Below are 13,674 nucleotides of genomic sequence, written 5' to 3' on the forward strand. Positions count from 1 at the left end.
TTGAACCCCGGTCCACTCAAGGAACGCGTGCTATGCACTCTCGCTCCTGACCACTGGGCTACGTCAGGCCTAAATAAAATAAATTTTCTGTTTATACTCCGGCACGACAACCAAGTCAGTAGAGTTTACAATAAATCGTCAATATAAATATTTATCGTATTTAGTAGTCACGGGCTTGAACCCCGGTCCACTCAAGGAACGCGTGCTATGCACTCTCGCTCCTGACCACTGGGCTACGTCAGGCCTGGTTAAGGCATATGATGCAAGAAAGCAAGCTTATACAGCATCAGCCAAAAAAAAAAAAAAAAACACACCCCCTTTTTCTCATCACCCATTTCACCCATCCGGTCACTCCATTTAGACATTTTCCTATAGTGTTCTAAAATAGATTAATGTTTTCAGTAAACATCATAAAAATTTTGATTAATTTAAGTGAAAATTTAAGCAAAAAATTCAAAAGTACAAAATTTCATTTATTTGCCACCTAACTTTTATTTATTTTTTATTCTTTGGGGGGGCCCCAAATATAATTTGCCTAGGGGCCCCAACTATCCTTAATACGCCACTGGATTTGATTACAGACTAGTTTATACCTGCCATAGGCTTCTGTGTCACCTGATACTTTATATGCATCCCATACATTCTTCTCTGCCACAAGCCTCATTAATTCATCTGACATCCATTTAGGCCTAAACCTCAAACAGTATTTCTTAGTTGGAATGGAAGCCTAGTAGCCTCCAAAATTAAGTCCCTGAAGGCTTCCCATTTAGAATTCAACGTTGGTAACATCATCAGTTGATCCCACTGTACAGAATTTAAAAACTGTTTGAGACCTCTGTAGTCACCTTTATGAATTTTTTTTTTTTAAATGAAACCCAAGTGTTCCTCCTGGGTTTCAAATACATGATATTTAACTAACTGACAGCTTAAATCTCTGATTTATGTGAATCTTACCATAGCATTATAGGAAAAAAATATCTATCCATCTAATTGATATTAAAGGAATTTTCACTTGCCACATACAGATGTTGCAATGACATACTAAACTACAACTAAATAATAAGACAAAGTATCTGAAGGATGCTAGTAGACTTAGAAATTTAATATCGCAATCCTAACGCATGTTCATCCAAACTGATATTGGTATCAGTTTGGCAGTAATCATGATGTATGGGATTTATTTAAAGATATAAGTCTGTCAAGGTTAAGGGAAGGGGACCATTGTAGTCACCTTTTCCAAAGGTGACTACAATGGTCTTAGACAGTCTTTAAATTCTTCTCAGTGTGACCAACCAACGTTGTTAACAACAGCAGTTGGTCCTACTATATTCAATATCGCAAGTTGAATTACATTTAATACAATTAATGGAGTTAAGAGTTTAATAGTTTACAACCCTAAATTTTTGTCTTTCCTTATCTGCTTAAATATGTTGTAAATTTCATTTCTGTAATTTTATATATTTAATTTCAGTATTTATTTTTTCTTTAATATTTTATAAATTTAATTCTAATCTTTTGTAAAGGTAATTTAGCTAAGTTCATTCCTAAGTTCTGTATTAGGTAAAGTTTTCAAAACTGCTTAATTATCATAATATATTGTTAATTTATATTCTGTAATATTTTGCCAGTTTAATTCTTAACTTAAAAATGGTTGCTACAGGATACAATCTGAACACTTCATCCAAAGATACCATGACCCAGACATAAATGCTGTAGGCAATTCTAGGCATCACAAGTTCATCATTTGTGTAGCCTGTTGTATAGTCATTTGTGTAAGGTCAATCTAATAGATAATCCTACCTTAAGTGATAATTCTTTTCTTTGTTCCTAATGTAAGGAATATATCAAACTCAACTGAAATTTGGTGCATTAATAGATGAATCTGAGTCAATGAAGAAATGGGTGGATATACTAGAGAAAATTAAAATTAGGAACTGTCAGGAACTCATATATATCTGCCTGCCAAGGGAAGCACCCCCAATTTCAGTTACAGAACAGAATAGTCTCTAGTAGGCTCTATCACTGCTCTAGTTCAAAAACACTTAGTTTATTGGGAATTTCCATTTTCAGGGAAATAAGGTAACATTTTTTGTAATAAGGATAAGACTAGAACCAGGATGTGTAAGTGAGGAGAAACAACTGATGATGACACCAACAGATTGTCAGATTTTTAGGGGGATAAAGAGAGCATTATTATTAAGGCGAAGATTAATGATATTAAATGTACAAGAACTGAAGACTTCTTTGATAAATATAGAACCATACTGAAAAAATGTGGCAAGTTAAGTCATAAAGTATGCGTCTGAAATTTTTCATGATAAACATGGTAAGAAAGGAATTGGTCACTGGGGAAAAAAAAAAAAAAAAAAAAGGAAGTGCTATTATAAACTCTATAAAGAAAATTATTTAATGAGAAGTATTGAGAAAAAACTATTATGCTTCATTTAAAGGAGTACAAACTACCATTCAATGACTCAAGGAGACTGGCAGTTTAAAGGACAAACCACAATCAGAATGACTGCACATAACAAAAGAAGCACAAGATAAAACATAACACTGATTTCTAAATTCAATTGACAACTTACTGCACCTGAAATCTGAGCCGAGTTCAATAGGAACAGAAACTCTACAAAGCTCAGTTCAATAGGAATAGAGAAACTACCATGTCTACATTCACTGTAAAACTTTTGTCTTAAATAAGCAGGATGTGATGCTCATGTAGTGGTCCAAAAATCATTATTAAAACTAGAAAAGATGATTTATAGAGCTTTTATGGAATCATCTAAAGAAACGGTTGGCTGGGGTTAAGAGCCATCAACATTGGACAACTGAAGAGTGAAAATAACGTATTGTGGACGGATGAATCCAAATTTGAAATTTTCGAATCCAAACAGAGTTTATGTGAGATGATCAACTGAAGAAAAAATGATGCTACCTTGTTTAGTGCCTATACTCAAGCATGGTAGTGGATAGTTCCATCATTATCTGGAGTTGCTTCTGTTTTCCTGGAGTAGATGATATCATCAGAATTGAAGGAATTCTGATGATGTCATCTTTTGAACCATAAATATTCCATAAAAGCTCTATTGAACCCAATAGAGCTTTTATGGAATCATCTAAAGAAACGGTTGGCTGGGGTTAAGAGCCATCAACATTGGACAAGTGAAGAGTGAAAAAACGTATTGTGGACGGATGAATCCAAATTTGAAATTTTCGAATCCAAACAGAGTTTATGTGAGATGATCAACTGAAGAAAAAATGATGCTACCTTGTTTAGTGCCTATACTCAAGCATGGTAGTGGATAGTTCCATCATTATCTGGAGTTGCTTCTGTTTTCCTGGAGTAGATGACATCATCAGAATTGAAGGAATTTTAAGAAAAGAAAGCTATAAAAACATTCTTGAACATAAATGCAATATCCTGTGGACTTCGACTTTGTTGAAGGAATTTTAAGAAAATAAAACTATAAAAACATTCTTGAACATAATGCAATATCCTGTGGACTTTGACTTTGTTGAAGAAATTGTATGTTACAACAAGGCAATGACCCAAAGCACAGCCCTAAGCAGGAACTTTCTAGCAACTAAACAACAAGGACATTGCAAATTATGGTGTGGCCACTCCAATTGCCTGACTTAAACCCAATAGAGCTTTTATGGAATCATCTAGACCAATGCTTCTCAAACTTTTTTGGATCACCGTCCCCCCCCGGTTGGATCACTGTCCCCCTAAAAAAAAAAAGCCCTCACCAGGGCTTTGTTTTAGCCAACCAATATAAAGTGAAGCTAAATAACTGAAATGAATATTTGTCTGTTTGTCTCCAAAAACATAAATGCAGCCCTGCATGTATGTGTGTGAATTATAAAGAAAACTATTTACTGCACTTTATTCCTTCTTTGTAAAAAATTACAACTACATAAATAAAGTCAGTTATAGTCACTTAAATTAAGTCATAAAAATGAAAGTTAATTACATAAATAAGTCATGATATTAATGGAAATAGTTAATTATATTTTAATATTTAATGTGATGGATGAGCTTGGTGGACATTTATTAGCTTATCAATATTAGGTTTAATATCTGTAAGTAGAAGTCGTAAATCGCCACGTTTAACAACATACAGACAATTTCTTTGTTTTGTGATACAGCAATTGAGATACAGCACTGAAACCGGTTTCGACTAGATATGATGTTGGAAAAGAAATAAGTAATTTTTTACAATTCCCCACAATGCAGAATAATGGTCATGGATTTTCTTTTGTAACCAAAATTCCTGATATGAATTTTGAAATTTTGGCTTCAGTTCAACTTCATTTTGTAACTCAATCAATTCTTCTTCTACAAAACGTTCACTAACATCATTATTTAAAAAAGGATTTATAACCCAATCTGGAATTTTAAAATTAAGGAGATCTTTGAACTTTTCCTGCATATCTCTGTGAAACATTTCTAGATGATTCCAAAAAGTTAGAGTTTCATCAGCTATTTTTTCTTTATTTCCAACAGATTTGGAAATTGATACAATTCACGTTGTCCTACATTGCGCATAAAAATCTTTAATTTTGAAATAAATGCTGAAATCTGAGTTTTCGCCTTAATAAGAGTTTTCGCCTTATCTTGTCCTTGTAAATGTAAGTTCATTGAGTTGAATCTAGTAAATAAATCTGCAAGATAAGCAATATCAGTTTTCATTTTCTTGAGGTCATTACTAAGGTCGTTGTTCCTATCTTCAAAAAACTCAACAACAGTATCAAAGAGTTCATAAAATCTGTTGAGACAGTTGCCTTTTGACAGCCACTGAACCTAGGAGTGAAGTAGCAATCGTTCAAAATCTTCACTGTTTTGATCATAAAGCTTTCAAAATATACGATCATTCAAAGAATGTGCTTTAATTTTGTTTATAGCAATAATAACAGTTTGTAGAGAATTGTGCAGTTGATCACCAAGTTTTTTCACAACTAAATGCTGACGGTGAATGACACAATGAACAGTAATAATATTTGGCACAGCATTTTTTAAATAAGCCATAAAACCCTTGTAACAGCCAATCATTGATAGTGCTCCATCCATTGCACAAGCAAGTACATTTGTAGGTGGAATTTCCCTGTCTTTAAAAATATTTATATAAAAAATATAAATACATTTTCAGAATCTTCTCTTCATTCGTATCGTGTTGCATTCAGTTGGAGTGATTCCATGTTCGACTACCATTTCTTGTAAATGCAAAGGTTTGTTTATTATTTGGTTTTTAGGAGCATTAGCAGCTAAGGCCATATTGCTCCGTGGATATGCGGTGGTCATTTCCTGACCTTTCCGCATCCTCCGTATTTGGTGGTGACGGGCTCGAACCCCGCTCTAATCAAGAAGCGTGTGCTACGCACTGCTGCTCCTTCCCACCTGGCTACGGAGGTGCCTAAACGCAAAGGCGAATCGTGCATAAGCGAATTCGGTTCGTGTCATATACGATATCGTTCCCCTATTTATAAATCATGTATGATCGAATTCGTGTAGTGTAAATACGTGTCCCCCTGTCACCCCCTTTCATGCTTAATGCCCCCATGGATAATTCAAATGCCCCCCAGGGGGCAATACTGCCCACTTTGAGAAGCACTGATCTAGACCATCAGGTCCATGAAATCTGCCCATCTTCACAAAATTTATGGGGAACCTAGCAGACCACTCGGAACAATATTAGTCAAGGCACTATCAAAACTTGTACGTCTGTAATTTTTCCGTAATCTGAAGCCTTTATCTCTAAAATTTTGATCAAGTACTAAACTATCGCATAGTCTGGCATCTTTAATATTGTGGAATTATTTTCACAACTGGGTTGTCGGTCGTTATACAACGGGATACCTACCTGGCCACCGATGAAGGGCCAAATAGTCCTGAAACTGCCATCTGGGTGGAGGTATCCACTAAGAATAAGTAACAGTAGTCTTTTCTATTTGGGAAGCATTATTTATTCAAAGTATAACCAAATAGGCAACTCATTGTGAAGTCATTCGCAATTTGAGATTTAATGAAATGATGCAACGTAATTAACTTTAGTTAACTTACTCCGTACAGAAATGATGCACTACGCTAACTTGTACATCAAGACACTATCATAAAATTAATTGCCAGAATGCCAGAGACACAATCTTGTGGAGGATATTTTGATGAACAATCATATAGCTGTTAATATTAATCATTTCAATATTTTTTACTGTATATTTTTCAATGCTTAATAAAAAAGCTTAAAATAATCTGTAGTGCGTTTTTTTTTTTTTTTTTTTTTTTTTCATATTAAACCTTAAACTGGTCACAGCTAATTTCAAAAAAATTAAGGAAAACTGTTGTCATACACTGATTCCAAACTTTTAGGCTGGAGTGTATGCTCACACATTTATTACACATACTGCATAAAAGCTTTACATAGAAAGAATATAAAATATTATTTTGTTAAACTGAATGGAAATTACAGAAAATATACCTCCTTTTAGAACTCAAAATTTTTTTAATCACTTCCAATCAAAGGCCATTTCATCAACTTACCCTTCAGCAAGTACCACACATCTTCTACCCTTCTGCAAGGAACCCTTAAATGTAGGCTTTTTTTGTACTCCTTCTGCTCTACAATTAGCAGTTTTGAACTCAAAGGAATGGGGTGAACCACGATGCCACGATGGTACAAGCCCCCACTTCATTAAACATAATCCCCTCTCATTTGCAGCTGCATTACCATCTATAAAGCTTGTATTTATCACAACAGGTCTGGAATATAAAATTATAAAATTCCCTATTTTTAGGAAATAATACAAAGTAATACAAAAATTCTATTCAAAATATTATAATAATTAAATTTAATATAATGAAATGGAAAAGACATTTTATTATATTAAATAAAATAACAAGAGAAGTTTATTGGTAAAATTGATATATTAGTATTAGCGTAAGCAAAATAATGCAAGAAAGCAAGTTTATGTAGTACCAGCTGAAAAAAAAATTAATTAATTAAATTTAATTTATTTAATAAATAAAATAAAGTAACCAGTCACATCTTTCCTCAATTAATTAACCTATTTCTTTCAATTATTTATCCAATCTCTCAAATTTTGACAAACTTCCAAATTCCACAAGAGGATGGAATTTGTGACTTAGTCAACAGTGACTGACTGTTGGAAGTTGACTGTTGACTAAGGGAAAACTTCAGAGTATGTCATTTGACTGCGTGCAAAAATTCCTTGACATTTAGTTTACTCAAACCTTTCAAGGCCTTAAACACCTCGATCAGGATACTACACAGATGCCCAGTTACCAAACACTGCAGCTTACAAAACTTGTGTCTCTCTCTCTTCATAAGAATACCCTTTTATGTACTCAAACTTGTTGATCTTATCTGTACACTGGTTCAGCCTAATCATTACATTATATAATGGAATAATCACTTCTATCTCTACTGGAAAAGTTCCTACACAATTGACAAAACCTCATAAGCTGCCCTAGAAGCCTGTCTACATTGTTGAGAAAACTTCATACCAAACTGTACAGTTACTCCCAAGTTTTTTTTTTTTTAATTACAATATTGAGTTTGGTAGTACCTAATGAAAATTACTGCTGCCAGATGCAAGCCCTTACATTTTCCAGTGTTAAACCTAGTACCACTGGCGCCTCCGTAGCCAAGTGGGCAGGAGCAGCAATGCATAGAACACGCTTCTTGATTAGACCGGGGTCCTAGCCCATGACCACCAAATACGGAGGATGCGGAGAGGTCAGGGAATGACCACCGCATATCCCGGAGCAATATGGCCTTAGTTGCTAATGCTCCTAAAAAAAAAAAAAAAAAAAAAAACCTAGTACTATTTCCTATATAAAATAACTTATCTAAGTCTTGAAGTAGAATACCCTGGTTACTGTAATTAACTGCTCTGCACACCCTTGTATTATCATAAAACAGATATTAAACTTGAAATACCTAAATGAAAATCAGAAAGAGTAAGGGACCAAGAACTGTACCCAGTGGGACTCCACTCATAACATTAGTCTGTGAAGTCTATGAAGAGCAATAGCCATTTATAACTATTTTCTGTCTACCACTTAACCATCCATTTATCCATAGTAGTAACTTGTCCTTAACGATGCACTGCTCCAACATATACAACACTCACTTGTTTGGGACTATATCGATCTTTACTGAAATTCAAGTAAACAATATCACAGCGATTCCTTCCATCTAGTTCTTTATACTGAAAATCCTCACAGTAGCTAGTTACATTGGTCAGACATGATTTCCCTTCAATAAAGCCATGCCATGATTCCTTTATAATTCCAAACCTATTCAGATGATCACACATTGCATCCTTAACTAAAGGGCTGTAAAATCTTCCCTGGCACAAATATGTAGTTGCTCATTTCACCTTGAGCCACCTTTGTGAATGGGAAATACGTTTGCATCTCCAGTCTACAGAGACTTTGCCCAAATCCAAAGATGCTTGCACTACAAGCTAAAGGTTTGTTTATATCTTTTGCTGTGCTTTCTTCAAGATAACTGAACCAATTTTGCTAAACCCTGATGACTCAGTCACTTTTAATTGTAATAACTTCGTGTTCTAGTCCCTTATCAGTTATCAAAAAATCACTCAACTCTCATTCATCTTCTATAAGCTAGGCCATTTATCCTTAACTTTATTTCCCACTATGTGCTCGATTGACAGAGTTGCTTTTGTTTGTATGTCCACCTGTTCATCAAGTTATTGCTGACTGTCAATTAATTTTCAACATAATTTTATTGGCTGGTATACTTATTTGATAAATGACATTTCATTTTATTTGAAACACACCTCAATATATTCTGTTAACGTACGAATTACAGAAACAAAATTAAATGAATTTTATCTGCTATTTGAGCTCACTCTCCTTCCATATGTGTTGTGGTGAAATTTGCACAATAGATCGTGGCATGCAAACCTCAATATATTCTACTAGGTGTATATTACTACAATAAACTGAATCTTATCTGCCACTTTCATCTTTCTTTCTTTCTTCCTTCCTTCCTTGTATTATACCAGGTTAACATGAAGAATTCTGCAACACACTGAAAGGAAAATTTTGAACAATAGCCAGAGAGATATCCTTCATATGAAAAGAAAGTTAATCACGTTAAAGAAATTTATGACTTTAAATTTGTGTTCCTAAATGCAAAGTATAGCCAGAGTCATTGGTAAAAGTTTTCTGTGTTCTGCTTACCTTTCTTGACTGCAGGTGTTTCATTTTTGCCTGTAAAAGCAGCTAAACCGTATCACCCAGCACATGATCCCCGAGTCAAAATTCACGTTTACTGGCAATCAGAAAGTTGCACACTACATGTTCTCCTGTTTTTACCAAAGGCATGGGGAGGTATTACACATATGGCTTTAACTTTCATCCCTCTGTGTAGGGTGTTTCTCCTTGGGTAAAAAATTTTCTGTGTGGTATATAAGCTTTAATTCTGCAGCTTTTTTGCATCTGAAAGTAGCTCATGCTTGCTGATAGACAATATAAGCAGTGGGTGGAAAAAAAAAAAAAAAAAAAAGGCTCCAATTGCCTAATGCTAAAAAGTGCCACAATGACAGATTATGGTGTCGAGGGTACAATGTACCTGCTGACCCTACCCTGGCTACGCCATTGAATATAAGCAAATTTTCATGGCAGCAATTCTGGTAGCCTAATAGTGTGCCCAAAATATAAAGTATTCATCTGTCTTTAAAAATAGAAATTTAAAGAATTTATAATAACTGGCATATAAATTTGGCATATTGGTTTTCTGTAATCTTATCTAAATTACAGTACATATTCCTTCTACAATGCTTCTTTTTTTTTTTTTTTTTTTTTCTGTATTTACCCCACCCTCATGCTTGCTTTTTCTTAGTACAGTCGATACCGGTTATTTTGGACACGTCGGGACTAGTACATTTTGGCCTGATTAAGCGGCTGCCCCAATTATCCGAAGTTTCACAATACAATGGACCTCCGCTTTACAATTGGTTCCCTGTACAATCAAATCATGTTACAACGGACTCAGCATAGTAAAGTACCGTTCACTATACGATGTGTAGTAAACGCAGGTCATTGCGATCACATTTGTGAACTGAATTTTAATTCTATTAAACAGCGATCCTAATTAGCAAAAATAAGGGGAACATTATCCTCAGGCTATCAAAGTAAAGATATATTAAGCACAAATTTACCCTCTATTAATTTACCAATTAAAAAATTAAACGATCCTTAAAAATCGGAAGAATATACGTGATAATCGGAATAATTAATACGTACTGTGATATGTACATACTAATTAGTTGACATTTGTGGGTGGGGGTTAAAATTTAAAACAGTAAAAACGTGCAAGTTAGAACGGAGTAACACGTTACGAATCTTTAAAAATGGGAATGAAGAGAAGATTATGAAAATTATTTTTTATATGACTGAAGATTCCATGGAAGTTTATTTCACCATAATATCCCACAGAATTCCAGCTGTCTGTATTATCGCAAATTCAATAAGATCGAGTTTACTATCCATTTATGATGGATTGCAATAACAGAAAAGCCCAATAAACAGGTGACTGCTAATTGTTTTTATTATTTTATGGTTGGGACCTCCAAAAATCCGACCAAATCACCTGGTACGGTCGGAGACAATCGTAGGGCAATCTCCAGTGCTGCGGTCTTCTGCCCCGATTAAACGGCATATTGTACCAATTAAGCGAAGTAAACCCTGGGTATTTTCTCAATTGGGGCAGCTGTTTTTTAAAATAAACAGCTGCCCCGATTAACCGGTGGCCCAAATAACTAGAATCCACTGTATTATAATGCTAATACAGTCAGTCCTCGTATGGCATGATAGTTGTGTTCCTAAAAACCCTCGTGCAATGCAAAATCGTGCAATATAAACAACAGGCCCTATGGCAAAAATAGGGTTGGGTGCCGACTACCCAAGATTGAACACACATTTGTAACCAAAACATTATAATCGTAATAAAATACTTACGTATTTTATTACGACTATTACGTAATAAAATATTGCTAATGCTTTTGCTTCTATCGTAAGCAAACTTGTTTTTTGTTTGATTTTCTATCCAAACAGATGACAGCCATTCCATCTCTTCCAATTCTTTTTTGTCTTAATCTAATGGATTTTAATTAATTACACTGAGTTGTTTCTGCAATGAAGGTTGTTTTTATCTTCTCTGCATTCTTTCTAATTCTCAGCGTTGCCTCATTTAGGCCTGCAGCACGTGCAATATCACATGGTCTTTCATTTCGCTCAAAGCGAAATGAAAGCGTTTCACAATTTCATATTTTTTCTCTATCAACAGAGGCGGACTGGCCATAAGCCTTACCGGGGAAACCCCGGTGGGCCAGAGGACAGTGTGGTTTTGGCCATACGTGCTAGTGTGAGGCCACTACAAATTTTCGCGGATAAGAATTTTTGATCCCGTCCACCTGTGTTTATCGATATTGCTTTTCTTTTTCTCTCTGAATCCGTAGTGACTTCACAAGGACGTTTCATTTTCTCACCTTAAATATTTTATTCATTTTTAGGGAATAAAGCACAATAACAAAATGAGGAGGCACGCTCGATACTTGATACACATGAACAAAGCTGAGCGCATGTAGCAACTGAATAAACAACACCATAAAGGCAGAGACACACTATTAACACCTCACTAGCTCACATTTTACTAAAGCACATTTCTGGGGGGTTACTACCATAAAACAATAAAAACAATTTCCAGTTGCGTTTCTGCTAGTGGAATCTGGTAGTAAACTCGATCTAATTGCATTTGCGATAATACCAATAGCTGGAATTGTGTGGGTTTTTACGTTATTATGGTAAAATGTGTGTCCCCTTTATATTTATATAAAAATAAATATGATATTATATTTATATAAAAAATATAAATACATTTTCAGAATCTTCTCTTCATTCGTATCGTGTTGCATTCAGTTGGGGTGATTCCATGTTCAACTACCATTTCTTGTAAACGCAAAGGTTTGTTTGTTATTTGGTTTTTAGGAGCATTAGCAGCTAAGGCCATATTGCTCCGTGGATATGCGGTGGTCATTTCCTGACCTTTCCGCATCCTCCGTATTTGGTGGTGACGGGCTCAAACCCCGCTCTAATCAAGAAGCGTGTGCTACGCACTGCTGCTCCTTCCCACCTGGCTACGGAGGTGCCTAAACGCAAAGGCGAATCGTGCATAAGCGAATTCGGTTCGTGTCATATATGATATCGTTCCCCTATTTATAAATCATGTATGATCAAATTCGTGTAGTGTAAATACGTGTTATACAAGGACTGACTGTACTGTATACATTCATTACTAGTAAATCTAGTCCTAACTTCTTTTTAATCCTAATTTAGTATACATATGGGGCATATAGACATAATTTGCACAATTTAAATCCAAAAGTCAATTCCATCTACATATTATTTTATTAATATTATATTTACACAATGTTCTTTACAATATTTAAATGAATTGTTCAAATTGTTTTCAGTATTTTACTTCTTGGTAAACTGCATCTCTTTATATCAAACTGATCATGTGTGTAGTCATCGGAAATTTAAAATTATATTTGTACCAAAAAAAGGTTGCTGCATACAAATAAAAAATTCAATATACAGTTGCGGAAACAAAATATAAGCTTGCTATACAAAATAAATATTATTATTATATATAATTATTATAGCTGCTACATTGCATCAGTAGTTCATTATTTGGAATGGAAATATCAATCCAAAAAACCAAAACAATGGCCATCCAAGGAAAAATAGTAATTAATGGACATATAATAGAACAAGTAAAAACGTTTAAATACCTTGGCAATATGATTTCAGATTTAGGAAATGCAGATATGGAGAGTAAAGTTATAAATTTTATGAAAATGAATTGTATTATTAGAAGACATTTTGGTAAATATATGTCAAGAGATATACAATTACGAATTCACAAAATTATCTCAAAGCTAGCTTTAATGTTTGGCTCCGAAACTTGGATCTTGAAGAAAAAAGATGAAAGAAGATTGGAGGCACTACAAATGAGATTTCATAGGCTGCTTGCATGGTACTCGTTGAGAGACCATATCCCAAACCAACATTAAAGAATGTTTAGGCATCAGCAATATAGTGGAAGATATTACAAGATATAGAACACAGTGGAGGGAACAAATATTCATGATGACTGATGAAAGGCTACCTAAGGAGGCTCTGTTTTATAGGCCACATGGATGGAGGAGTGTTGGAAGACTGAGAAAAGATGGATGGACCCAATCAAGTCTCAGAACGGACCTTAACAGCCCAATCACTGTTCATTGAGAAGAAGATGTTTGTTGTTTGGTTTTTTTTTAGGAGCATTAGCAACTAAGGCCATATTGCTCCGGGGATATGCGGTGGTCATTCCCTGACCTTTCCGCATCCTCCATATTTGGTGGTCATGGGCTCGAACCCCGGTCTAATCAAGAAGCGTGTGCTACACACTGCTGCTCCTGGCTATGGAGGCGCCAGAGAAGAAGACATTCCATCACTAGGGATAATATTGATCTACATTAATGAAAATAAATGTTTAACAACACTGTAATAATATTAATTAACAATCCTTTAATATAATTTACCTAAATAAAATTTAGTCAAACAAACGCAACTTCCTTTAC

At 34.7% G+C, this 13,674-nt stretch overlaps 1 protein-coding gene across 1 annotated transcript in view; it reads right to left on the reverse strand.

Annotated features, from left to right (window-relative positions):
- LOC150089570 (abasic site processing protein HMCES) overlaps nucleotides 1-13,674 on the reverse strand; it is a 67,697-nt gene that overhangs the window by 29,845 nt on the left and 24,178 nt on the right. Inside the window, exon 3 of the mRNA XM_090368671.1 lies at nucleotides 6,539-6,757. Within this exon, the coding sequence (XP_090224797.1) occupies nucleotides 6,539-6,757 (219 nt within the window). The remainder of the gene's footprint in view (nucleotides 1-6,538; nucleotides 6,758-13,674) is intronic.

This window comes from Mastigoproctus giganteus, chromosome 2, assembly GCF_048544385.1.
Source record: "Mastigoproctus giganteus isolate SK-2022 chromosome 2, ASM4854438v1, whole genome shotgun sequence".
Classification (NCBI taxonomy): domain Eukaryota; kingdom Metazoa; phylum Arthropoda; class Arachnida; order Uropygi; family Thelyphonidae; genus Mastigoproctus; species Mastigoproctus giganteus.